The sequence below is a fragment of the Callithrix jacchus genome, chromosome 8 (assembly GCF_049354715.1).
Source record: "Callithrix jacchus isolate 240 chromosome 8, calJac240_pri, whole genome shotgun sequence".
In the NCBI taxonomy this organism is placed as follows: Eukaryota; Metazoa; Chordata; class Mammalia; order Primates; family Cebidae; genus Callithrix; species Callithrix jacchus.
The window spans coordinates 136,764,152-136,791,315 of NC_133509.1; the positions used below are offsets into that span (position 1 = coordinate 136,764,152).

A 27,164-nucleotide genomic window follows, 5' to 3' on the forward strand; every position below is an offset into this window, starting at 1 on the left:
AACAAACAAACGTGGATTTTCTAACTTTGGCTTTAAATCCTAAGAAGTGATAGGTAATAATAAAAGAGTATTAAAAGGAAATCGGGAGTAAAGGTGTATATCGGGCAGGTGCAGAAGAAGAGCAGGGGTCATGGCATTCATGCTGGGCAAAGCCGAACTGAAGACAGCAGTGATCAGTGGCGCAGGATTACTCATCACGCCGCAGCACGGCCCGTGGGATGACGTAACCACCATGAACTTGTGTGGCCTGCAAGATTGAACACGGAAACATGTAAAGCAAGAACTGTAGGGAATTAAGGGCACAGTCGGCGAGTGTCGTGCTGGTGGGAGATGCACCTGGCCTCCCTGGCCTCGTCCAGGTCGTGGAGTAGAGAAGCTGTTATTGCTGTGAGTCAGGAGAGACTTTCACGTTCAGTGGCTGAAAAACAAAGGGTCGTGGCACAAGTTTTTAAACTTAATATATAATCGTTTGCAGAGAAAACCAACGTGATTTCCAGCACTTTGAAATAATACAATAAAAATAGAAATAAACGCACAAGTGAAACCAGGCATCCCTGGGAGTCCTTTCATCACTCAGGCAAAGCTTCCATGGAGGCAAGGACCGTAGGTTTTGTTGAAAGCTTCATCTTGGACCTCTAGAATACCAGCACTAAGTAGACTCCGAGCAAATGTTGTTAAATGAATAAGAGCTAATAATCGTCGTAACTATGCTGAAAGCACTATTCTGAGCTTGGTGCACTTACTGTCTCACTCAGTCCTCACAGACGTCGTTTGAGGGAGGTGCTCTCCTCACCCCCATTCCACAGATGGGGGAATGCAAAGCGTGGGCTCCAGAAATGGCTCCAGAATTGACAGGTGGCAAGTAGGAGACTGAGATTCAGGCTGGGCTGTCGGACTTGGCCGTGGTCTCATGTACAGAACCACCGTGGCCTCCAAATGAATGAAAACATGAGATAAGGTAATGGCTTGCAGAGTTCACGTGTAAGGATTGCTATTAAATAAGAAGGAACCGAAATGATTTAAACACTAAACAGGGAGAAAAGAACCAAAGTAAACCGAAGAATCACTGTGTTCTTTAAAGACAAAACAGAGATGAATCAACTAAGAAAAGGAGAGAACAGAGCCCAGGAGCTGGTTTTGGAAGGGGGCAGATGGTGGGTGAAGCGGGGAGTCAAGACAAGTGGACAGACCTGGAGCAGCGTGATGGAAGAAACGAGAGGGTCGTAGTGTGTAGTAAGTAGTCATCGTCAAAGGCAGGCAAATACAAATCTGAGGATGGCATTTGGTAAAACTCAGTTTCCATTCCTGATTTGTAGTTTGTTTGCTTATTTGTTAACTTTTTGAAATAATTTCAAAAGTATGGAAAAGCTGCAAGGATGATGTAAAGAATTTCATCAAAACTTCACCTATTTGTCCACGTTTGGCCACATTTGCTGCACGTGTCTCTCATATGCTCTGTGTGTTGTAATGCACAGGGGGTCTTACCAGCCCCTCCTTTACCTTCAGGGCCCTGGACTCACCTCTTGTCCCCCTCGCCCAGGAGGCTGTGAAAAGCAAAGCACTGGGTCTCCCAGGCCCGTGAGCCAGAAAGGAGGAGACCCGGGGAAGGAGGAGGCAGCCCCTGGCACGCAGCCCATCCCTTGGGGTTTGTGTTGTCCTTTCTTCTCAGTTATTTAAATCTTCACCATTTGGGCCACGTGTGGTGGCTCATGCCTGTAATCCCAGCACTCTGGGCAGCCAAGGCAGGCAGATCACTTGAGGTCACAAGTTTGAGACCAGCCTGGCCAACATGGTAAAACCCCGTATCTACTAAAAATATAAAAATTAGGCAGGTGTGATGACACATGCCTGTAATTCCAGCTACTCAGGAGGCTGAGGCAGGAGAATCACTTGAACCCAGGAGGCGGACATTGCAGTGAGCTGAGATCACACCACTGCACTTCAGCCTGGACAATAGAGTGAGACTCTGTCTCAAAAAAAATTTTAAAAAGACTTCCTTCCAGTCCTCTTCTTGCTCACCTGTGCCCCTATTCCACGGGCACCTGTGGGGACACCCTGACCTGAGCCCATGAGGCTTCGCCAGTGCATACCCGCCTGCCCTTCAGCCCCATGACCCCATGTCCTGGAAAGTGTAAACTCTTTACAAAATTCACTGTCTTTTTAGTGCAGTTTTAGAAGAGAGTAGACTCAGATAAATGTATTCCATCCTCCATCTGTAGTCATAAATCAAAGTATTATTTGTGATGTAATATTTTTTAAGGAACACTGTGAGAACCCTGATTGGATTTATTGAATTGTAGCACACATGTCAAGTGAAATTTCAAACAGTTGACACTGGTATTTGTTGGCGTATGAGATACCCTGGACTTGGGGGTGTGGGTGGAGAACAGAGGAGCCCGTGAAGCTTGGCTTTCAGTGGTTCATTCATCTGCACACACCGGAGGCACCAGCGCTGTTATCTCTGGGTTGGCCTTTTCTGTGTAGTTTGGATTTTTTTTTTTCTATTTTATAGTGAGCATGTATTATTTTTCTGAAAACAAATTTCTTCAAAAATAAGTTACACATGTTTGCATGTCACATCAACCATCGAATACTAAGTCATTCCATGTGAAGACCAGCGGTCACCTGTACACAGAGCGAAGAGGAACAAGCCCCAGAGCAAGCCCCGGGTTTCTTCCTGGTCCTTCTGTAGTGCCCACCTGGTACGTTACTTTCCTAGATGAAAAAGCATATATATCACATTATTCTCTTCTCTGTTCCTGTTTAGATTTTTATTTTTCCCCCTCTCTGGGATTTGCTGCTGGCACTCAGGTTCCTGAAAGAAGCATTCTCTCATAGTCTCAGAAGAGCCAGAAAAAAGACCTCATTTTTCAAATGTGGAAACTGAGGCCCAAAAAGGTCAACAACTGGTCGCAGCTGGTTAATGGCGGCGTCTCCTGCCTTTTCAGTCTGCTTGCTACTCTCTGGTCTTTATCTTCTTACCTGTGTGAGCTTCCAGCACCACCTGCTACCCCCACCCCCCGCCCAAAAAAAAGCTCCCCTCCACCTGTCTTTTATAAACCTATCAAACTTGAAGGGTATTTTCCATTCAAATCTAGTTACAAATGGATAATACTGAGATCATGGTGAACTCACCAGACAGACTGGCTCCCCCATGACCTAGTGGGTTTGTCTCCAGTGATTGGATTTGGGGTTCATTCAGCCCCGTTTGACCAACACTGAGGCGGGTCCTGTTGCAGGATCAAGAGCAGCAAAGCGCGGTTGCTGCGCTGTTTCTCAGGGCATATGCATAATTGTGTTATGTGGAACCAGACGTTGTCAGATGGAGACTCTGCCTGTCATTTGGTGCGAATTTAGCTGCTGAGTGCAGGGCATTAGAGACCTGCTTGAAAATGCCTGGAGAGGCTGAAATTGTCGCTTCCGTTGGTTGCTCCGTTACCATCCGGAGAGTGACAGGACTGAGTTACAGATGCTGGTAAGTCACTCCATACATGATTAACAAAAAACCAAAACAAGTAACGCTTATTGAGGACACATTCTATTTCAGGGATTTTTCTAAGGCACTGTCCACCTCTTAATTCACATCCACCCCCGTAGAGACAGTTATTCCCGTTTTCCAGCCCAAAGAGATCGTTTTCTGTGCAGGGTCAGTAAGGCAGTCAGAGGTGGAGCGGGGATTCCAACCCGCAGCTTTCAGCTTGCTGTCCAGATTCCTAACGCCTTTGTTTTACTGCTGTTTCCTGTCTTCAAGGCTTCACAGGTAGTTGCTAAGTAAAGGATTCAAAGTTAGAGGTGAAGGGGGCAGCAGTGCCACGCCGTGAGTGTTGTTTTAGTTTATAAAACTTGGACCAAAAAGAACAAGTCTTAGGAAGTGCTGTGTAGGAAAAGGAGAATGTAGAGGACTTGCCTGTGGGGGGCTTCCCCAGATGCCTCCACCTCTCAGATCACCAAACAGACCTGCACTCACATGGTTTGGGCTGCACTGAAAGACGTGGGGCCGGCTCATTCCGAGTCCAGACACTTTCACTCAGGTGCCTGCGGGTGCCTGGCTCCCTGCTGAATGGTTGGTCCTCACCTGAGGAGGTGGGGCAAGGAAAGGGGGTTGCCCACGGTTACTGCGGTGGTCTTTTTGAAATGAACCTACCAGTCACAGACACAAAGAGCCATAGAGAGTAAGGCGGAGGATCGCCCATGCTTCTGGGAGGCAGGAGAGGGAAACGCCTGTCAAAGGGGACTCTTGGAGGCCAACTGGGGCAGTGGGGCCAGGTGGACAGCCAGGAGGCTGGAGTCATTCAGTCCCTCACAGGTCACTTAGGCTTCGTCTGGAAGGTGGAGAGCACTGCCTCCTTCAGAGACCGCTGACCTCTCGGCTCCCGGTGGAGCTTCTTGGCACCTGATTTCTAGTGCCTCCTCTTCCGGCTCCTACGGAGAGTCCAGCTCTTCTTCCCAGGCGCAGGGACAGCTCTCTGAGGCTCCGGGGAGCCCTCATTGTGCCTACCAGTTCCCCCCACCAAACCCTGCTGTGTCAGGAAAACAGAAATCCAGTGGCAGTGCAGACATATGGGTAGAAAAGGGTCCACCGTTTTTCAACACTTACCCAAACACTGGAATGTTCCTCATTCCAGTGAATAAAAATATCAAATCTTTAGGTGACGTAGTCTTCGACCATGGAAAAATGAACCTTTTAGCTGGTAAACCTCTCGAATAACCTGCCCACTCTATTACAGTTGTGTTCTTAGGGAGTGTGATATGATGGGCCTTTGAGAAAATGGTCAAAAGCCAAGGTTTCCAGGTGCAGCCTGCCCCTTGGAATCCCCCTTGAAACGGGAGGAGAGAGGGCAGGAGCGCGCGTGGGCCTCAGTGGCTGCTTTGCTTGTTGCTTTGCTTTCCTGGTGATCGGCCACTGGAGCATCCCGAGGAAAGGGGAATGAGCAGTAAACTGGGGTTCAGCCCCAGTTGGGGTGCTCTGCAGGCACTCATCAGTGTCCCCACCCAGGTGTGCTGGTCACAGGCATGAGGGTATTATATTGGGGAGCTGTGTGTCACCAGTGATGGCCATCCAAGGGGTGCTTGCTTATCTTCTATCCCAGAATCATCCTCCAGGTCGTGGGTCTGTGTCCAGCCCTCCCCAGGTGGGGTCAGTGGCCTGAGAGCAGCCTGCTGTGGTGCCCGCTCACACCCGGCACAGGTAGACTGGCCTCAGCTCGGGAGGGCGTGAACGGGGATGATGTGTCTTTTTTTTTAACGTTATTAAAATACCGAGTTTTATTCTGCATGTATTTCTTCCCACCATCTCCGTGTCTGATCACTACTACTATGTCCTATCGTAACATTCCATACGTTTTGGAATGTTTTAAAACCAAGCAGAGTGGAGTTCCATCTTTAATGAGTAAACAGGCATTTTGGGCTGGGCGCAGTGGCTCACACCTGTAATCCCAGCATTTTGGTAGGCAAGGGTGGAAAGACAGATTGAGCCCAGGAGTTCAAGACCAACCTGGGCAACATAGCAAGACTCTGTCTTCTACAAAACGTATAAAAAGTAGCCAGGATGGTGGCGTGTGCCCGTGTTGTCGCCAATTGCGAGGCTGCAGTGGGAAAATCGCTTGAGCCCAGGAAGTTGAGGCTACAGTGAGCTGTGAGCACCACTGCACTCCCACCTGGGTGACAGAGCAAGACCCTGTCTAAAATAAATTGGCATTTTGGACAACATATTCTTGACAGTGGAACCTGGACAGCATTTATCAGACATAGTAGGGACAGTTCTCATTCTGCATTATAAAAAGGACTGCCAGATACCAACTGTTAGAGAAATGAAATAAGATGGAGAATTTAACTGTTTTTCTTAGAGACTTCCTGCCCTGCCAGAGATCTTGAATAGCCTCCTAGTCAGTCATCCAGAAGCCATTCACTAATGGATTAACTTGGCTTCCTCTTTGTAAAGAGAATCAAGTTTCGCTATACTTGGTTACATTTTTGCTTTAATGTCTTCTGCAGGACTAGATTCTTCTGGTGTTTTAGGAGTTTTTTCCTATTTTTTGAAGGATTCTTGACCTTTTCTTGACATTTGTGACTTGGAGTCTTCCATTCTGGGTTGATTTTTGTGCATGATTGGCTAGAGTATCTCATGTGGATTTCTTCATCTGGATGTCTTCCGTTTCCTCCTCATCTTCATCATCATCTTCAGCAGCAGCAAACTTCCCTTTTTTCTGTGGAACCTTGCGGCCTCCTCCAGGGGGAGATCACTTTCCAGATACACTGAAGAGTTTCACATCCTTACGTCTCTGACTGCACTGCATCTTCCTCCCCAGCTACTAAGTGCCGTCCATTGACAGGCCACAGGTGGTGGTGTTTCAGAGCCCAGGGGAAGCCCTCGGCTGTACAGACGTTTTCAGAGTCATCAGTGTGACCTTAACTGGACTATCTTCATCATTCATTGCCTCTGCTTCAACAATGCACAGTTCATCCTTCGCACCAGCCCCTACGACCAAAGACAGCTGGTGCTCATTTTCATCATTATCCACCTTGAAGTGATCGTCTTTGTCAGCCTTTAGTTCACAACCAAAAAGCTTGTTCTGGGACCTCAGGGGGCTCATATCCATGTCCATCAGATCTTCGGGGGGTGATGGCACACACTTGGGTGGGAGAGAAGACAGATGGAGGTAAACTGCTCCAGAGAACAGCCGCACAGAACAGTCACACCAGGCTTCTCAGTGTGTTTATTGTATCCAAGAAACTCATTAAAATCCTTCTCTTTATTATCACTTGAGACAGCAACATAACAAGCTGAAGAAATGTAGAAGTTTTTCGATTGCTTTATGCTTTGGAACTTTTTCTTGCCCCTCCACACTGCATAGCCGTCCATAGGTGGCACCTGCTACTCAACCAGAGGGGCACCCTGAGAGGAAAGTCTGTCTCACAGGGGGTACCCCCACAGCCCCAGTCAGCACTCTCAGCAGGAAGTAGGCTGCACCAGTGTGGAGATTGGAATTATGGGCACCTGCAGTGGTGGTAGTGGTGATGGTAGTGATGGTAGTGGTGGTGGCGGTGGTGGTGGTGATGGTGGCGGTGATGGCAATCGTGGTAGTGGTGGTAGTGGCAATGGCAGCAGTGGTGGTGATGGTGGCTGTGGCAGCAGTGGTGGTGGCGGTGGCAGTGATGGTGGCAGTGATGGCAATGGTGGTAGTGGTAGTGGGGGTGGTGGCGACAGTGGCGGCGGCATCAGTACTTGACATGATGCAGTTGTTGAGTGCTTGTCATTTTCTAACACTGAGCTAAGGCTGGGGATGCAGCAGAGGCTAGGGGTTATAAGGGTAGAAAGTGCCTTGTGTCCCTTTTCTCTGTGTTCCTCTCCAAACAGCAGCCCCGATGATAACCATGAGGCCAAGTTCAGTGTCAAGGACTGGGCAAGACAGAAAGCCCCCAGGGATGCTTGTCCAAGTCTCCAGGTAGTGCTGGAGCCACTCTCCTCCATGATGAACCCTGCTGACCTCTTGGAGACAGGAGGAGTGTGGGAAGTCGTTGCTGGCTGGCATCTCCAGTGCATCTTGGCAGGGATGAGTTGATGGCCAGGTGAGGCGGAGGCCAGAACCCAAAATAGGTTACTGCCAATACCAGGCAACTAATTGGGATCTCAGCGAGTGGAGCGGTAGGTATGTGACAAGTTCAGAGGCTGGCAGCTTGCTGGTGGGGCCAGAGCAGTCGGGCACTGGTCCTCTCCACCTCACCTCCGCAGAGGTTGGACACACACGTGTACACAGTCCTGATTTCATGGTTTCTGGTACGTGTCATGGTACCTGTGTTGCTCCGTGGCCCTGATCCCCAGGCTGCCTCTGTGAGGCTGGAGCTCTGGGAGCAGCCCAGGGCCCGGCAGGTCCTGGCACACAGGCCGCATGCTCGTTTGGTTGTGTCCCTCACCGACCTTCCCTGCTGCCAGCCCCAGGCTGGACATCATGTGAAGGAAGAACCCAAGCTTCAGCAAGAGTTCAGGTCTAGAAAGAAGCACTTCAGCCTCCTCTGACTGAGACATGGAGAAAAGTAGGGACCATAAAATAGAGACTGAAAAATCGTGTGTGTATTTTCAGTGTATCTTCTTCACACTTCCACGCTGTTCTGTCTGCTGGTAAACATATGGAAGTTTCTGGAATCAATTTCAAGATAGAATTGAAACAATCTTATTACCTCTGTTCATCAAGTGTTAAGAGCTGTTACTTTTCCTGAGATGGTGCCTGCCTTTGTTCTTTGGGCAAATGAGTTACTGCATTGTGGGAGCTTCTGGTCACCAGGTGCAGTCATATTATTAGTATTCAGCTTTCACCAGAAGTGCTAGTGGAAGTGGAAGATGAGGCGGTGTGGGCTCCACGAAGGGTGTTGAGCACTTAGCACTCAGTGCACTGAGTGTCTGTTCTCCCCAAGGCTTTCTAGAGCCCGAGTCCTAAGTGGGGAATATGGCCTGTATCAGGAAATCATGCTGTGCTGGATTTATATCTTCACCTCTAGGAGTTTGTTTAGCCTGTCTTAACCTTTCGCTTTAAAAAGCCGAATCTTCCAATTCAGCTAACACCATTGAATTCCTCTTGTCACCTGCAGCCGGAGTGAAGGTTCATTGTGAAGGTCCGTGTGTGTCCACAGGAGATTTTATGGCTGAGGAACCTGAGGCTTGTAGTAATTTCATGACTTTACCGTGTTCTGATTTAGCGGAGTCTAAACCAGAAGTCGTTTGCTCTTCCTTTACTGAAAAATTCACTGAAGAGCTTTTCTGAGGAAGGCAGCCTCTCCCGGCCTTTGCCTGTTTCAGCCTGACCTCCATCCATCCAGGCGCCCCTCCACTCCATTCCACCCCACCCTTCCCCACTAATTCCCCACCAGTTCCCTGGTAGAGGCTGCCAGTCTTCATGGGAAAAAAGCATGAATGAACTAGAATTTGGTTTCAACCACTGTTTTTTAAAATGAAAAATACCTGCCTTACTAAATTATACTGTGAATTTCATGGAAAGTTGAGAGGAAAGTGAGTAATACCCCTTTCTTCATATGCAAATAAAAGCAGGCTAACAATCAGAAAAACCCCAAGGGTTTAAGGTAAGAACAGCTCTGGTTTGTGAGGGAACCCCAGCTTGTTCCTGGGGTTAGCAGATCTTCCTTTACGGGAAAGAAGAAGTAACCTTGGTAAATGTGTACAACAAAGCTGAATAAACCACAGCATTGGAACAGTCATGGTGGCTTGAGAGCCACGGGTTGTATGTATCCAAGCATGTAAACAGGAGTGTCAGTATAGAAACCGCAGGCCGGCCCACGTTACCAAATTTATACCCAAGTGAAGTGTACCGAGTGGTACTGTTCATTTTGCCCAAAATCCACCCACACAGGCTTCAGCATCCCTGGTGGCAGGAAGGGCTGTGCACAGCCTCTCCGGGTTTCTCATGGAGCCTTGCCAAACAGACCTAGCTGCAGGCAGCCACATGCTGGAACAGGCGAGCACTTAGGGTGGGCATGGCCTCTTCCAAAATCCTGTCTGCTTCCCGCAACCACCTTCCTCTGTTCCTTTGCACTGGGTGGTACAGAGAGACCTGGAGTGAGGCAGGGACGTTGGCTACATTTGAATGAAATAATATCCATTTAGAAACCTGAGCAGAGGCACATATGTGTATGGAAGCTAAGATACCATATCTCATCACATCTACGGCATGGTTAAGTGGAGTCCAAACCATTTTGGAAGAATTACCAAAAAAGAAAAAGTGAAAGACGCAACTTGATTTTAGAGATGAATACGGAAAATGTATATATTAGAAGGGATAAAATAAGATACTTGCACTTTGAAATTAAGGAAGATTTATTGTGAATTTCAGAAGTCATCAAACAAGTTACAAACTGTGAGAAGACTGAGCCAGTTTTGAAGTTATGTAGGTGCTAAGGGTCAGGGCAGAAGTTGGTCTTGACATTTTGTAGATAATATAGAAGGGAGTGTTTCATTATTACGTTTGTTTATCGTGCTTTCAAATTGTAGACATTTGGATTTATAGCATAAGAGATCCTTGTTACCAAAAATGCGGGCTGGCGGGCCTGCACCCGGGAAGGCAGAGCTTGAGGGTGGGGATCGCCTGGGAGAGAGCTGAGGGCCAGGCTCCTGGGCAATAGCTCCGCCCTTCTCTTTGAAGGAGAGCGCCTGCCTCTGGCTTCTTGGTTTCTCCCGAACAGAGGTCAAGTTGGATCACTCATCTGCTTAAAAATCCTCTGATTCAAATCTCTCTTCCCACAGTACCTGTTAGATTTTTCTGTCAAAGTGCCTCTGACTGCAGAGATTGCACAAAGGAGCAATGCCCGCTAAGAGCAGTTTCTCTGAAGTCCTGAGTTGTATCTTAACAGTTTATGTAGACGTTGCGTTCTACTCTGATACAGGTGGCGTTATTTTGATATAAATATATTTCAAATTACGGTGCCTCTCCGTTAAATTACCTGAATTTGTTTTCCCCAGATTGATCTCTTCATTCAGCAAACACCTGTGGCCCTACTATGTGCTTGCCAGTTTGGGATGCTAAGGATAAAAATGGTGGACAAAGTTCCTCCTCTGGGAAAATTTGTAATTAAGCATCCAGTATGATTAATGTGGGCTATGTAAGATAGAATCGTTTGTCCTCATTTTTAAGGTACTATCTTTTGAGGAAAATTGATTTTCCTGGAGAATGCAGCCTGCTTCATCTGTCCTGTCACTTTCAGGCCCCTGTGATTGACAAGCGAGTGCCTCTAGACAGTCCCCCTGTTGAGTGCAGCCTTGAGTGCCTTCCCAGCAACTTCAGCCTCTCCGCAGATGCGGTTCCTGTTCTCCCTGAGCCTCATGCCCATGTCTCCCAGCAGAATTCATCACCTCCCGTGTTTTAGTTTTCTTTTAGGTTAGATGTTGTGTTTTAAAGTATCTCTATATCATCAATGCCTCCTCGCACAGTGCCTGGCATGTTATGTACCGGATGCGTTTGTGAAAGACTCCTGGGGATGCAGGCTGCATCCTCGAGGTTGAGGCTGCCCTGAGACTTAGTTCTTAACATCCCAGTTGCTCCCCACAGGCGCTTTAGATCTGATAAGCACATCATACCACAGTCTTTATTTTATCCATTTGCAAGCATAATTACTGATCTTTTAAGAGAGAATGAGAAAATCTTTATATAAATAGAAAAAAATTAGAGATCACCTAGATCTCTGTCTTAACTGGAAAAGTTTTTCAATTAAAAAATTCAAAGCTTAAATTCTTCAACATGAGACACTGTGTAGAAGAACGTTAGAAACGTTGTTGGGGGGCCGGGCACAGTGGCTCACACCTGTAATTCCAGCACTTTGGGAGGCCATGGTGGGCGGATCACAAGGTCAGGATTTCAAGACCAGCCTGGCCAACATGGTGAAAACCCCATCTCTACTAAAAATACAAAAATTAGCTGGGCATGGTGGTGCGCCTGTAGTCCCAGCTACTCAGGAGACTGAGGCAGGAGAATCACCTGAACCCAGGAGGCGGAGGTTGCAGTGAGCTGAGATCGTGCCATTGCACTTCAGCCTGGGCAACAGAGCAAGAATTCGTCTTAAAAAACAAACAAAAAAAAGAAACAAAACCGTGTTGAGATTTCATGTGTGTGAGTGTGTCTTCAGTCTTAGGTAGATCCAGGTGAGTTTAGAGGTCATCGGTGTTGACGCATCTAAAACGGTATGGGAAATGGCTGACGTTCGTGCACCTGCGTACACACCTGGAGTAGCCCAGGTCACCCCATTTGTAAGAGTGGGAGTTGGGAGAAGAGAGGGAGGCCAGAGGGTGGTGTGCGGGAGATTTGCGTCTCACTAGGTTCTTTCCATTTTCATTTTTTATCCATATGCATGTATGTTTAGTCTTTTTTATTTGAAATATAACTCAGAGAAGCACATGAAATAAATGCGTAGCGAATAATTATGAAACAAATACTCATATAACCACCATTCAGGCTGGACACCCTAAAAGCCCCCTGTAAGTCTTTTATAGTTTTAGGGATGCCTATTTCTGTACTTCCTATAAATGAAATTATACTGAATAAATCCTCCTTAGTTGCCCCTTTCATGCCACAGTATTTCGTAAGGCTTGTCCATACTGAGTACAGCTGTATTTCCTTCATGGCTGTCGCTTTGGAATGTTGTATGGACTGCATTGTATTGACCTCATCCACCGCTAATGGGCGTTTGGTTGCTTCTAGTCTGAGCTGTTAGGACGGTGTGCTGTGGACATTCCTTTACCTCTGTTGTGATGCCCGTGTTTGTGAGTGTTCTGAGGTGGTATGCCAGGAGTACTGTCCACTGTCAGGCCCGCGGGTCCTCAGCACCAGGGTAACACACTACCCCGGCCATGGGTGGTGTTCGTGCCCCAGCCTCGAAGCGGCTCCTTGAGGCACTATCTGGTATTGGCTGTAGTGGTTTTAATTGGCATTTCTTTGGTTATTAATGAGAGTGATGATCCTTCCATATGTGATTAGCTATTTGGATATATTTTGTGAAGAACCTGGTTAAGACTTTTGCCTATTTTTTTATTTGTGCTCTGAAGTTTTCTTACTGATTTATTGGATATGTTTATATATTCTGAATATGAGTCTGTTGGATATGTATTCAAATAGTTCTATTCTGTGACTTGCGTTTTCATTCTTCTGCGTGTCTCAATGAAGAAAAATGTTTAAATTCAGGCCAGGTGCGGTGGCTCATGCCTGTAATCCCAGGACTTTGGGAGGCTGAGGTGGGTGGATCACAAGGTCAGGAGATCAAGACCAGCAGCCTGGCCAACATGGTGAAACCCCATCTCTACTAAAAATACAAAAATTAGCCAGGCGTGGTGGTGCACACCTGTAGTCCCACCTACTCAGGAGACTGAGGCTGGAGAATCACTTGAACCTGAGAGGCGGAGGTTGCTGTGAGCTGAGATCACGCCACTGCACTCCAGGCTGAGCCACAGAGCAAGACTGTCTCAGGGAAAAGAAAAAAAAGAAAAATGTTTATTTTCAATATAGATCAACCAGTCTTTTAACGATTACTGGCTTTGTGTCTAAGGAAGTCCTTCTCTACTTCTTTCCCTACCTAAGACATTCTTCTGTATTATTTTTTAAAAGCATCAGAGTTTTGCCTCTCAGATTTAAGTCTATAACCCACCAGGGGTTTGTTCTTTTTAATATATATGTATATAATTTGATCCAGTTGCTTTCTTGTTTTTCTTTTTTTTCTTTTTTGTCCGTGTATACCTAGTTGTCCAACACAACATGTTGAAAGGCCGGCCTTTCCTCACACTTCTGCTGGCCACTGCTGTCACAAGTCAGGTGTCGATTCATGCACAGGCCGGTGTGACAGCACAGAGCCCGGCTGTTTTCATGAATGAAGCTTTACAGGCAGTCTTGATGTCTGGAGCAGCAAGTCTTCCAGCTCTGTTCTTCTCTGGGGTGTCTTGGTTAGTCTTAACCCCTTGCATTTCCACATACATTTTAGAGTCCACATATTCAGTTCCACAGAAGCGTGTGTTGGGATATGGATTGGGACAGCATTGAATCCATAGGTCAGTTTCTTACTCGGGTAACTGTCATCCACAGGCTGCTAGAGCAAGCATCAAATCAGTGGTTAGCTGGTAAAAGCTCCCCTCTGAGGCGGGGATGGTGCTGGGGCCGTTCTCACTGCTCCTTTCAGCGTTGCTCGGAGATCCTGGTCAGCACAGTAGATAAGAAAGAGAAGAACAGTGTAGGGACTTGCAGATGAAGGGAAAACCAGAGGGATTTACAGATGTGGCATCAGGACGCTTCAGACTTGAGCAAGGGGCCGGGCGCGGTGGCTCAAGCCTGTAATCCCAGCACTTTGGGAGGCCAAGGCGGGTGGATCACGAGGTCAAGAGATCGAGACCATCCTGGCCAACATGGTGAAACCCCGTCTCTACTAAAAATACAAAAAATTAGCTGGGCATGGTGGTGCGTGCCTGTAGTCCCAGCTACTCAGGAGGCTGAGGCAGGAGAATTGCCTGAGCCCTGGAGGCGGAGGTTGCGGTGAGCGGAGATCGCGCCATTGCACTCCAGCCTGGGTAACAAGAGCAAAACTCCGTCTCAAAAACAAAAAAAAAGAGTTGAGCAAGGTAGCTAGATATAAAAGGGATGCTCAAAAATCATTTTTTCTGTATCGCAATAGCAGTTAGAAAATTAAATATTTTTTAAGGTACCATTGACGATTATATCAAAACAGCAAATACCTAAGAATAAATCTAAAAATTAACGTTTAGCACATTTTAAAAAGAAAATTAGAAGACTTTATTAAGAGACATTTAAAGAAAACTTGAGTCCTCGGCGAAATAATCCATGTTCATGGATTGGAAGACTCAATCCTGCCAGGTAGTGAAGTCCTCCCACATCTGTATGGGAAATCTAAAGGGCCACGAGCAGTGAGAACATGAGGCGGGACCAGGCGAAGGAGTCAAGCAGACATTCAGTCTTCTAGGGCTGTAGAAACCCAGGCTCCAGGTGGTGCAGGATGAGGCGGTGGCCAGAAAGAGAGAGAACCCTGCCTGCACAGACACCGCTTTAGGACAGAGGAGACACTAGACGTCATGGAGAAATCGTCATTTCCAAAAAATGGCATGCTAATATTACCTATAAAAACAAAAGAGTACGGCTGAGCTTCTGTTGTCTTGGTGCAGGAAACTCATCATCTGCTAAGTTTTCTCATCTGGCACAGGGGAGTGGAATTTAGTACATGTTCATGACAAATTCAAATCTGCCCCAACTTGTTCAACTTTGCTCCTACTCATTTTGTACTAAGAATAAATATATTTGGAAGACAAGATGACACCGTAGCTAAAGGTTGGCTCCTGCCTTTCAGAGAGCTTGAGCACTTTTGTGTTTTCTGTGAGATCTGTCTGTGGGCTCACCGTTTGCTGGGACCCTGGGAGCACTGTGCATGGAAGAATGCCCGTGGGGCTGGCGTGCTGGCTTACGCCTACCGTCCCAACACTTAGAGAGGCTGAGGCAGGAGGATCGCTTGAGCCCAGGAGTTCGAGATCAGCCTTGGCCAACATGGTGAGATTGTGTATCTATAAACAATTTAAAAATTAGCTAGGTGTGGTGGGGCATGCCTGTAGTCCCAGTGACTCAAGGGACTGGAGCAGGAGGATGGCTTGAGCCTGGAAGGTCGAGGTTGCAGTGAGCCAGGATTATGCCACTGTGCTCCAGCCTGGGCGATAATAAAAACGTGCATGGAAGCTGAGGGTGGTGCTTGACCTGATCACGCTGTGGTCTCTGTGGTTGAAACTTGGCTGCTTCAACTGCTTCATGAATATTACATGAGTGACCAGGAAGTTCTTCCTAGCCTTGTGAGCCTGCACCTTCTGGGGTATCTTTTGAGTGGTCACCGTCTAGATTGGTGGTTTTGCCGCTGTGTCTTTTTGCTCCGTCGGAGGAGCGTTCATTTGGAAGGCCCCGTCGTCTACGCAGTGGAAAGTCCTGGTCCTGCTGTCTTTCCGCAGCTGCTGTGCTGAAAGTTGGTCCTGTATTGTGTCTTGGAGCATTTCTTTGACCGCCAAGACTTGTCATCTAAATGGGGGCTTGGCTTTTTTTTTCTGTCAGTTTTCTATCTACAAACAGTTCACATGATGCCTCTTGGTGCATAGTGACAATAGAGCAATTCAGCCTTTCCACCTCATATTCTGTGATTTGGTGGCTAAGCATATGTGTCACAGCTCTCCCTCTATTTTGCAGGTACACGCTGCAGCTTCCATGAGGTTGGCTGCGGTACCCGCCCTTTAGGGCTTGTTTACAAAAGCCTTCACTGCCCAGGGCTCTCCAAACCCTTCTGTCCCTACATGCCTGGCAGCAAAAGTAACCTCCAGCACACGCCTCCACTGCATGTAAATTTGTATATTGAGTATTAGCATGTCATCATTTCTTGTGTTTTTGTAGAAGAAGAAACTATAAATAGACACTCTACTGTTTTCTTCCTACGTCCCAATCTTGAGTAACCCCAGGCTCACCCTGCACTCTAGAGATCAGTGACCGGTGAAATGCATTCAATTCCTGTCCCTCCCTGACCGTTGGGACCAGGGCGTGCATAAAGCTAGACGGGTGCGCCCATCCCACTGTAAAGGTAACCTTTGTTAAGCATCTCTGTTTAGCACTGATTAATAGCAGGCTTCCCTTTAGTAAATAAGGGAATAAGTTTTTTAAAGAATAGCACATCTTTTTTTTCTTTTCTTTTCTTTTCTTTTCTTTTTTTTTTTTTTTTTTTGAGATAGAGTCTCGCTCTGTCACCCAGGCGGGAATGCAGTGGTGTGATCTTGGCTCCCTACAACCTCTGCCTCCTGGGTTCAAGTGATTCTCCTGCCTCAGCCTCCCAAGTAGCTGGGATTACAGGCACCTGCCACCACACCAGCTAACTTTTTTGTATTTTTAGTAGAGATGGGGTTTCACCATGTTTGCTAGGCTGATCTTGAACGCCTGACCTCAGATGATCCACCTGTCTCAGCCTCCCAAAGTGCTGGGATTACAGGTGTGAGCCACCCCACCCAGCCAAAATAGCACATTCTTATCTCCACCTTCTTTCTGTCATTTTGGATGCCCTGGGTCTTCTCTTCTTTCCCCTATAGGTTTTGCATGAGTATGTCCATGTATATTTCTTCTGTCCATGTATATTATCCATGTATATATGGGTACGATTGAGGATTTATCTTGAATTAATTGGAAATTATCTCAAATTCACAATAGCATATTAATTAAAATAATGGGAAAGCTAAAATTATCTATACAAATATAAGGCATTTGTAATAATATTTCACTATTAAAAATCAGAATGTATAAAGATACAAGCATATTCTTCCACCACTTCCACCCATTTTTATTTCCCAGTGGCACAGTCCTAGTAACACAGCAGAAAATAAGATTTTTTAAATATGTTGGTAAAGAAGTTAAATTAACTTCCATTTAAAAAAAAAAAGGATATGGAAATATTTGACAGGGCCCAAGGATGCAGTTACCCAATTCATTGTTACAGGTTTTTTTTTTTTAGAAACAGTAAAATTGTAAAAAAAAGAAAAAAGTCCAATGAGATTTTTTTAAATGAAAAAAAAAGAGCTCATGAGATTATAATCACAAGCCTATCTGCTTCTAGTCTACAAACAAAAACAGTACAGAAACACTCTGTCTGGAAGCCTAGAATTGAAATTCGCTTGCCTTTTAAAACATTTTGGGTAGAAATTTTATGAAAAACAGTGTTACTCTGCTCTTCTTTTTTTTTTTTTTTTGTTTTTTATTGCATTTTAGGTTTTGGGGTACATGTGCAGAACATGCAAGACAGTTGCATAGGTACACACATGGCGGTGTGTTTTGCTTCCTTTCTTCTCCCCTTCACCCACATTTGGCATTTCTCCCCAGGCTATCCCTCCCCACCTCCCCCTCCCACTGGCCCTCCCCCTTTCCCCCCAATAGACCCCAGTGCTTAGTACTCCCCTTTCTGTGTCCATGTGTTCTCATTTTTCATCACCCGCCTATGAGTGAGAATATGAGGTGTTTCATTTTCTGTTCTTGTGTCAGTTTGCTGAGAATGATGTTCTCCAGATTCATCCATGTCCCTGCAAACGACACAAATTCATCATTTCTGATTGCTGCATAATATTCCATGGTGTATATGTGCCACATTTTCCCAATCCAGTCTATCATCATTGGGCATTTGAGTTGATTCCAGGTCTTTGCTACTGTAAATAGTGCTGCAATGAACATTCGTGTGCATGTGTCCTTATAGTAGAACGATTTATAGTCCTTTGGATATATACCCAGTAATGGGATTGCTGGGTCAAATGGAATTTCTATTTCTAAGGCCTTGAGGAATCGCCACACTGTCTTCCACAATGGTTGAACTAATTTACACTCCCACCAACAGTGTAAAAGTGTTCCTTTTTCTCCACATCCTCTCCAGCATCTGTTGTCTCCAGATTTTTTAATGATCACCATTCTAACTGGCGTGAGATGGTATCTCAATGTGGTTTTGATTTGCATCTCTCTGATGACCAGTGATGATGAGCATTTTTTCATATGATTGTTGGCCTCATATATGTCTTCTTTTGTAAAGTATTTGTTCATATCCTTTGCCCAATTTTGAATGGGCTTGTTTGTTTTTTTCCTGTAAATCTGTTTGAGTTCTTTGTAAATTCTGGATATCAGCCCTTTGTCAGATGGGTAAACTGCAAAAACTTTTTCCCATTCTGTTGGTTGCCGATTCACTCTAGTGACTGTTTCTTTTGCTGTGCAGAAGCTGTGGAGTTTGATTAGGTCCCATTTGTCTATTTTGGCTTTTGTTGCCAATGCTTTTGGTGTTTTGTTCATGAAGTCCTTGCCTACTCCTATGTCCTGGATGGTTTTGCCTAGATTTCCTTCTAGGGTTTTTATGGTGCCAGGTCTTATGTTTAAGTCTTTAATCCATCTGGAGTTAATTTTAGTGTAAGGTGTCAGGAAGGGGTCCAGTTTCTGCTTTCTGCACATGGCTAGCCAGTTTTCCCAACACCATTTGTTAAACGGGGAATCCTTTCCCCATTGCTTGTTTTTGTCAGGTTTATCAAAGATTGTATGGTTGTAGATATGTTGTGTTGCCTCCGATGCCTCTGTTTTGTTCCATTGGTCTATATCTCTGTTTTGGTACCAGTACCGTGCTGTTTTGATTACTGTAGCCTTGTCTATAGTTTGAAATCCAGTAGTGTGATGCCCCCCGCTGTGTTCGTTTTGCTTAGAATTGACTTGGCTATGCGGGCTCTCTTTTGGTTCCATATGAAGTTTAAGGTGTTTTTTTCCAGTTCTGTGAAGGTCATTGGTAGCTTGATAGGGATAATGTTGAATCCGTAAATTACTTTGTGCATTATGACCATTTTCACACTATTGATTCTTCCTAACCATGAACATGGAATGTTTCTCCATCTGTTTGTGTCCTCTCTGATTTCGTTGAGCAGTGGTTTGTAGTTTTCCTTGAAGAGGTCCCTTACGTTCCTTGTAAGTTGTATTCCTAGGAATTTTATTCTTTTTGTAGCAATTGTGAATGGCAGTTTGTCCTTGATTTGGCTCTCTTTAAGTCTGTTATTGGTGTATAGGAATGCTTGTGATTTTTGCACATTGATTTTATATCCTGAGACTTTGCTGAAGTTGCTTATCAGTTTCAGGAGTTTTGGGGCTGAGGCGATGGGGTCTTCTAGGTATACTGTCATGTCGTCTGCAAATAGAGACAATTTGGCTTCCACCTTTCCTGTTTGAATACCCTTTATTTATTTTTCTTGCCTGATTGCTCTGGCTAGAACTTCCAGTACTATATTGAATAAGAGTGGTGAGAGAGGGCATCCTTGTCTAGTGCCAGATTTCAAAGGGAATGCTTCCAGTTTTTGCCCATTCAGTATGATATTGGCTGTTGGTTTGTCATAAATAGCTTTTATTACTTTGAGATACGTTCCATCGATACCGAGTTTATTGAGGGTTTTTAGCATAAAGGGCTGTTGAATTTTGTCAAATGCCTTCTCTGTGTCAATTGAGATAATCATGTGGTTTTTGTTTTTGGTTCTGTTTATGTGGTGAATGACATTTATAGACTTGTGTATGTTGAACCAGCCTTGCATTCCCGGGATGAATCCTACTTGATCATGATGAATAAGTTTTTTGATTTGCTGTTGCAATCAGCTTGCCAATATTTTATTGAAGATTTTTGCATCTATGTTCATCATGGATATTGGCCTGAAGTTTTCTTTTCTTGTTGAGTCTCTGGCGGGTTTTGGTATCAGGATGATGTTGGTCTCATAAAATGATTTGGGAAGGATTCCCTCTTTTTGGATCATTTGGAATAGTTTCAGAAGGAATGGTACCAGCTCCTCTTTGTGTGTCTGGTAGAATTCGGTTGTGAACCCATCTGGACCTGGGCTTTTTTTGTGTGGTAGGCTCTTAATTGCTGCCTCAACTTCTGCCCTTGTTATTGGTCTATTCATAGTTTCAGCATCCTCCTGGTTTAGGCTTGGGAGGACACAGGAGTCCAGGAATTTATCCATTTCTTCCAGGTTTATTAGTTTATGTGCATAGAGTTGTTTGTAATATTCTCTGATGATGGTTTGAATTTCTGTGGAATCTGTGGTGATTTCCCCTTTATCATTTTTTATTGCATCTATTTGGTTGTTCTCTTTTTTCTTTTTAATCAATCTGGCTAGTGATCTTTTCAAAAAACCAGCTCTTGGATTTATTGATTTTTTGAAGGGTTTTTTCGTGTCTCAATCTCCTTCAGTTCAGGTCTGATCTTAGTTATTTCTTGTCTTCTGCTGGGTTTTGAGTTTTTTTGATCTTGCTCCTCTAGCTCTTTCAATTTTGACGATAGGGTGTCAATTTTGGATCTCTCCATTCTCCTCATATGGGCACTTATTGCAATATACTTTCCTCTAGAGACTGCTTTAAATGTGTCCCAGAGATTCTGGCATGTTGTGTCTTCATTCTCATTGGTTTCGAAGAACTTCTTTATTTCTGCCTTCATTTCATTGTTTATCCAGTTCACATTCAAGAGCCAGTTGTTCAGTTTCCATGAAGCTATGCAGTTCTGGGTTGGTTTCTGAATTCTGAGTTCTAACTTGATTGCACTATGGTCTGAGAGGCTGTTTGTTATGACTTCAGTTGTTTTGCATTTGCTGAGGAGTGCTTTACTTCCAATTATGTGGTCAATTTTAGAGTAGGTGTGATGTGGTGCTGAGAAGAATGTATATTCTGTAGATTTGGGGTGGAGAGTTCTGTAAATGTCTATCAGGTTTGCTTGCTCCAGGTCTGAGTTCAAGCCCTGGATATCCTTGTTGATTTTCTGTCTGGTTGATCTGTCTAATATTGACAGTGGAGTGTTAAAGTCTCCCACTATTATTGTGTGGGAGTCTGAGTCTCTTCGTAAGTCATTAAGAACTTGCCTTATGTATCTGGGTGCTCCTGTATTGGGTCCATATATGTTTAGGATCGTTAGCTCTTCTTGTTGTATCGATCCTTTTACCATTATGTAATGGCCTTCTTTGTCTCTTTTGATCTTTGTTGCTTTAAAGTCTATTTTATCAGAGATGAGAATTGCAACTCCTGCTTTTTTTTGCTCTCCATTTGCTTGGTAAATCTTCCTCCATCTCTTTATTTTGAGCCTTTGTGTATCCTTGCATGTGAGATGGGTTTCCTGGATACAGCACACTGATGGGTTTTGGATTTTTATCCGATTTGCCAGTCTGTGTCTTTTGATTGGTGCATTTAGTCCATTTACATTTAGGGTTAATATTGTTATGTGTGAATTTGATACTGCCATTTTGATGCTAGCTGGCTGTTTTGCCCGTTAGTTGTTGTAGATTCTTCATTGTGTTGATGCTTTTTAGCATTTAGTGTGATTTTGGAATGGCTGGTACTGGTTGTTCCTTTCTATGTGTAGTGCCTCTTTCAGGAGCTCTTGTAAAGCAGGCCTGGTGGTGACAAAATCTCGGAGTACTTGCTTGTTCACAAAGGATTTTATTTTTCCTTCACTTCTGAAGCTCAGTTTGGCTGGATATGAAGTTCTGGGTTGAAAGTTCTTTTCTTTAAGGATGTTGAATATTGGCCCCCACTCTCTTCTGGCTTGTAGTGTTTCTGCCAAGAGATCTGCTGTGAGTCTGATGGGCTTCCCTTTGTGGGTGACCCGACCTTTCTCTCTGGCTGCCCTTAGTATTTTCTCCTTTATTTCAACCTTGTTGAATCTGACAATTATGTGTCTTGGGGTTGCTCTTCTTGCGGAATATGTTTGTGGTGTTCTCTGTATTTCCTGCCTTTGAGTGTTGGCCTGTCTTGCTAGGTGGGGGAAATTTTCCTGGATAATGTCCTGAAGAGTATTTTCCAGCTTGGATTCATTCTCTTCATCACATTCTGGTAGGCCTATCAAATGTAGGTTAGGTCTCTTCACATAGTCCCACATTTCTTGGAGACTTTGTTCATTCCTTTTTGCGCTTTTTTCTCTGATCTTGGTTTCTCGTTTTATTTCATTGATGACTTCTGATATTCTTTCTTCTGCTTGGTCAATTCGACTGTTGAAACTTGTGCATGCTTCGCGAAGTTCTCGTATTGTGTTTTTCAGCTCCTTTAATTCATTCATATTCCTCTCTAAGTTATCCATTCTTGTTATTTCCTCGAATCTTTTTTCATATCTATTTTCAAGTTTCTTAGTTTCTTTGCATTGATTTAAAACATGTTCTTTTAGCTCACAAAAGTTTCTCATTATCCACCTTCTGAAGTCTAATTCCGTCATTTCGTCACAGTCATTCTCCATCCAGCTTTGTTCCCTTGCTGGTGAGGAGTTTTGGTCCTTTCTAGGAGGTGAGATGTTCTGGTTTCGGGTGTTTTCCTCCTTTTTGTGCTGGTTTCTTCCCATCTTTGTGGATTTATCCACCTGTCGTCTGTGTAGTTGCTGACTTTTCGATTGGGTCTCTGAATGGACACCCAGATTGTTGATGATGAAGTATTTCTGTTGCTTGGTTTTCCTTCTACCCGTCTAGCCCCTTCGCTGTACGACTGCTGAGGTCCACTTTAGGCCCTGCTTGTCTGGGGTGCACCTATAGCAGCTGCGGAACAGTGAGGGATGCTACCAGTTTCTTTTTCTGCTATCTTTGTCCCACAATGATGCCTGCCAAATGTCAGTCTTTTGGATATAGAGGGGTCAGGGAGCTGCTTGAGGAGACAGTCTGTACTTTATAGGAGCTCAATTGCTGAGCTGTGAGCTCTGTTGTTCATTCAGGGCTGTTAGGCTGCTATGTTTAATTCTGCTGCAGCAGAACTCATAGAAAAACCCTTTTTTTCTCAGATGCTCTGTCTGGGGGGGTTGGGGCTTTATTTGTGAGTGTCCATTGTGCTGTCCTGCCCAGCTAGGAGGCAGTCTAGTCACTATTTGCCTGCCGAGGCTCCGCCCTACTGGTGTGAGGTTCGCCCTGTTGCTGCAGGCTCTGCCCTTCTGCTGTGGTCTCCGCCCTGCTGCCACAGGCTACGCCCTGCGGCGGAGTCTCTCTGTTGTACCGGGTTGCCTCGGCAACGGCAGGCTGCGTCAGCAATGGGCGTGTACCTCAGGAGGGGCAGGTTGCCTCGGTAATGGCGGACGCCCCTCCCCCACGGAGCTGCGCTCTCAGGGAACCTCTCCACCAGGAGCATTTGGAATCGCCGTTTTGTTTGTCGCACTGCATTACCCCAAACGCTGTGTCCCTGGAATCTCCTGGGCTGGCTCACTGTCCAAGTCCCGTTCAGTCTCAAGTTCAGCCCTCTCAAGTCTCAGGTTGCCAGTTCAACAGGGCACCAGGACCAGTGTGCTTTGTGCAGAGCGCTGTGTAGCGCCCCTACAGCGTGGGCCCCCGCCGCACCAGCTGCCGGCTACCTCTGCCTGGCGTCCCTTGTCTCTTTTATACCTGGGAATTTCCCCGTTCTGCGGGCAACAAAGATCCGTCTGGAAATGCGGCCCTGACTCACCCTCTCCGTGCATGCACCGAGAGCTTCAATCCTGGGTTGTTCTCACAGCGCCGTCTTGAGTCCTCCCCCACTCTGCTCTTCTTAAGTGTAATACATTTGTTTTTGTGTTTGAATGATAACTTTGTCTTTATTCTGAGTATCAGTAACTGTACAGTGTTTATAAAGCCAGTGATGCTTTTAGGGCATTTTGAGGCTTATAAGACTTATTTAACTCCACTGGAATGATCCCAACATCCTTTTCGATTCCCTGAAAAGGGTACATTTGGCACTCGTGTGTGTATCTGCCACTTCGTAGCATCGACGCCTTTGGCAAGCTGTGTTAGCTCTCATATCTCCATCATCGCCTCCAGGTGGGTGGAACAGCACTGGCTTGATACTGCTGTTAGGAGGAGTTGGCGAGGACATGTTCTTTTAAAGGACTTAACTGGCCAGTCCTTAGGAGCCAAGCTGTGCACAGGTCCAGAACGCGGGACATCCGCGTGGCTCTTGGGGAGAACGGTGGGCCCTCAGTTCTCTGTAGTACCAAGAACGTGAGCATGCCAGACAGCTCCAAATACACAGGCTGCAACAACACCCATGAGCTCATTTAAGGTAATCCTGGCAAATCAGGGTACAAAGGCCTAGAATTGATGAGAATCAAAGGCAGGCAAAGAGATAATTCCAAAAATAAACCCTTTTTCATTGAAAAAGACTGGCTATCTGAATGTGAAGAGTCCTGAACATTGTAATGACAGTTGCTCGTTTCAAATAGTTGCACAGCCACTGAGTTCTCAGAGCGTTTAGGAATCAAATGTTTGTTCTCATGGTGTTGTAGGTTTCTTCCAGGCAGTACATCCCCTCCCATGGACTTGTATGTTTGCCTCTTATCTCTGAACGCAGCAGAGGAAACAGGGAAACCATCGCTTCCTATAGAATGGGTCCGTTCAGGTAGCAGAGTCTGCGTGCCTGTTATTTGCAAGGCTCAATGTTGGCCATTTGGGCATATAGAGAACTAGAATCCATAGCCATGTGGCACCTGCCCTCAGAAAGCATGTAGCTGGGGAGTAAGAGGTACTAAGCAGATCGCTAACTGCTTAAAGCACTAAGAAGTGCCAAATGACTTGCTCAGAGTCTCACCCAACTAGGCAGTAAGGAAAGGCCTGCGGAAGAAACCTCAACAGGAAGTCGACGGTAGAGGCAGGGAAGGGCAAGAGGAGCTTGGAAATGCTCGAAGAGAAGCAGCGAGGGAGCTGCAGGAAAGCCCGCCACCCCCAGGACACTCCCTGGAGTGAGGTTGGTGTGGACAGTGGGTCTTGGGGCCCCAACACTCCTTGAAAACTATGCAGGACCCCAAAGAGCACTGTTTACATGAATTTAGCTATCGCTATTGACCTATTTTAAATTAAACCAGAGAAATGTTTAAACATGTATATATTAATTTATTAAAATAATAATGAACCTATTACATTTTAACAGAAATGAGTTAGCCACATTGGCCAGGCACAGTGGCTCACACCTGTAATCCCAGCCCTTTGGAAGGCCAAGGCAAGTGGATCACTCGAGGCCAGGAGTTTGAGACTAGCCTGGCCAATGTAGTGAAACCCCGTCTCAACTAATATCAGAAATTAGCCGAGTGTGGTGGTGCACACCTGTAGTCCAAGTTACTCAGGAGGCTGAGGCACAGGAATCATTTGTATCCAGGAGGCAGAGGTTGCAGTGAACCACAATCATGCCACTGCATTCCAGCCTGGGCAACAGAATGAGATTCAGTCTCAAAAAGAAAGAAAAAATAGCCCTGTTGTCCAAAACAAAAGCTAATTGACTTCGAAGAATGTCGTCGTTCTTTATTTTTGCAAATCGCTGTCATGTCTGGCTTAATAGGAGACATTAACTGCGTCGTTCTTTATTTTTGCAAATCGCTGTCATGTCTGGCTTAATAGGAGACATTAACTGCAGGATTCTCCTGTCCGCTTCTGCATTCAGTCTGTTGCCATGTGCTGCTTTGGTTGAGGTGTGGGAAAAGCTTGGTTGGGAAGGGAGCAGTATTGTAGTAGCCTTTTCGGATAGCTGTGGGCATTTGCTTTGATACAACACCAAAACTTAGCATGAGTAGTTTCTTAAAGGAATCTGTAATGTGGAATCTGAAACCATGTCAGTGAGAGCTGTCTGTAAATTTTATTCCATTAAATCAAATGGTACTTTGCACTTTGGCTCTTCTGCCTGGAATGGTGTTAACACTGTTTATTAATCGTTTGGAAAATGCTTGTTAATCAAGTTATGCAAATCTCCTAAAACATTTTGCAAATCTTTGACACATATCAGTATGTATATCAGTAAGTCCCATTCATTAATGTCACCACTGATCTCCTCTCACCCAAGGAAACTGTCAAGTTCACACTGGCAGATAGAAGTTTTCCAGACTTCCCAGAAGTCTGGACAGTCATTCAGAGCTTTCTTCGAATTTAGCTTCATCCACCTGCCAACCCTGCAGCGATGTTCTAAACCTCTTTCTTTAGCTCTGTCGTGTTATTATAAAGATTAAATGAAAAGACAGTGTCAGTATGTGTAAAGTTTTAGGGTGATTCTGGCCCAGTTCCCGTTATTGCTGCTTCTGAATCGCCGTTGTCATTGACGTCAGTCAGCACGTGTGATATGCCCTGACTGTAGACCAGCCTGAGGGGAATGCAGTGTGCCTCGTGCGGCTCTAAGGTGGTAACTCTTCGAATGTGTGTAAGAGTTGGCTTTGACCATCTTTGTGCCAATGCCAGTCGCTGTTTGTCATCTAGCCAGAGTGGACAACCACTTACCCTTCCCCTTTTGTAAGTTGAGAGCCTCTAGACAGACGTAAGGAGGCACACTTCCCGCTCTGGTCTTTTTTACCTTGCCCGATCCCACCTTCTGCAGATATCACGAGATGTGAATGTGTCCACGCCCTTTGCCCAGGCGTGGTCCTTCCTGGTTGCCTCCTTCCATTGCCCAACACGGGCCTGTGATGACTGCTGCTCAGGCAGTATTTGTTGAATGAACACATGTAGATGGAATTTATTTCTAACAGTGCTCTCGACATGGTTTGAAAGAGTTAAAAAGCATGGAAATGTCAGCATATCAAATATATAATATGACCAGTGACTAGCTGGGTTTTTTCTTTTTATTTTCTTCAAGGAATATTAACCTTTGTTTACCCCACCCCATCTCCTTTTTTCTTGAATCTCTATTCAAAATAAAAATAGAAGCTTAAACGTGTTCTGCAGTAACTTTGGGTGAAGCACTTTTGCGATCAATATACTTTGCTTTCTGCTTTTCAGATGTTCCTCCTGCTGATCAAGAGAAGCTTTTTATCCAGAAGTTACGTCAGTGTTGCGTCCTCTTTGACTTTGTTTCTGATCCACTAAGTGACCTAAAGTGGAAGGAAGTAAAACGAGCTGCTCTAAGTGAAATGGTAGAATATATCACCCATAATCGGAATGTGATCACAGAGCCTATTTACCCAGAAGTAGTCCATATGGTAAGTGATGACAGTTTCACCAGCATGTCCCAGTCCTGATTTATAAACAGGGCAGGCCAAGACATCTGAGCCTAACACAGTGCTACCCTGGAGAAGCATCCTTCTCTGCCAAAATGTGTCATTGTACTTAAAGAATGAAAATTGTCTTTGTGATGTATCCTGGATCATAATGATGATAACAGCAGGAGAAGTCAGTGCCTTCTGGGATCAGTCTG

The 27,164-nt window shown here is 45.3% G+C and overlaps 1 protein-coding gene across 14 annotated transcripts in view; it reads left to right on the forward strand.

The window, feature by feature from the left end:
- PPP2R5C (protein phosphatase 2 regulatory subunit B'gamma) overlaps positions 1–27,164 on the forward strand; it is a 170,837-nt gene that overhangs the window by 74,252 nt on the left and 69,421 nt on the right. For all 14 annotated transcript variants that reach the window (XM_078335776.1, XM_078335773.1, XM_078335777.1 and 11 more), the window contains one exon: positions 26,750–26,949. In XM_078335776.1, coding sequence (XP_078191902.1) covers positions 26,750–26,949 — 200 coding nt within the window. The remainder of the gene's footprint in view (positions 1–26,749; positions 26,950–27,164) is intronic.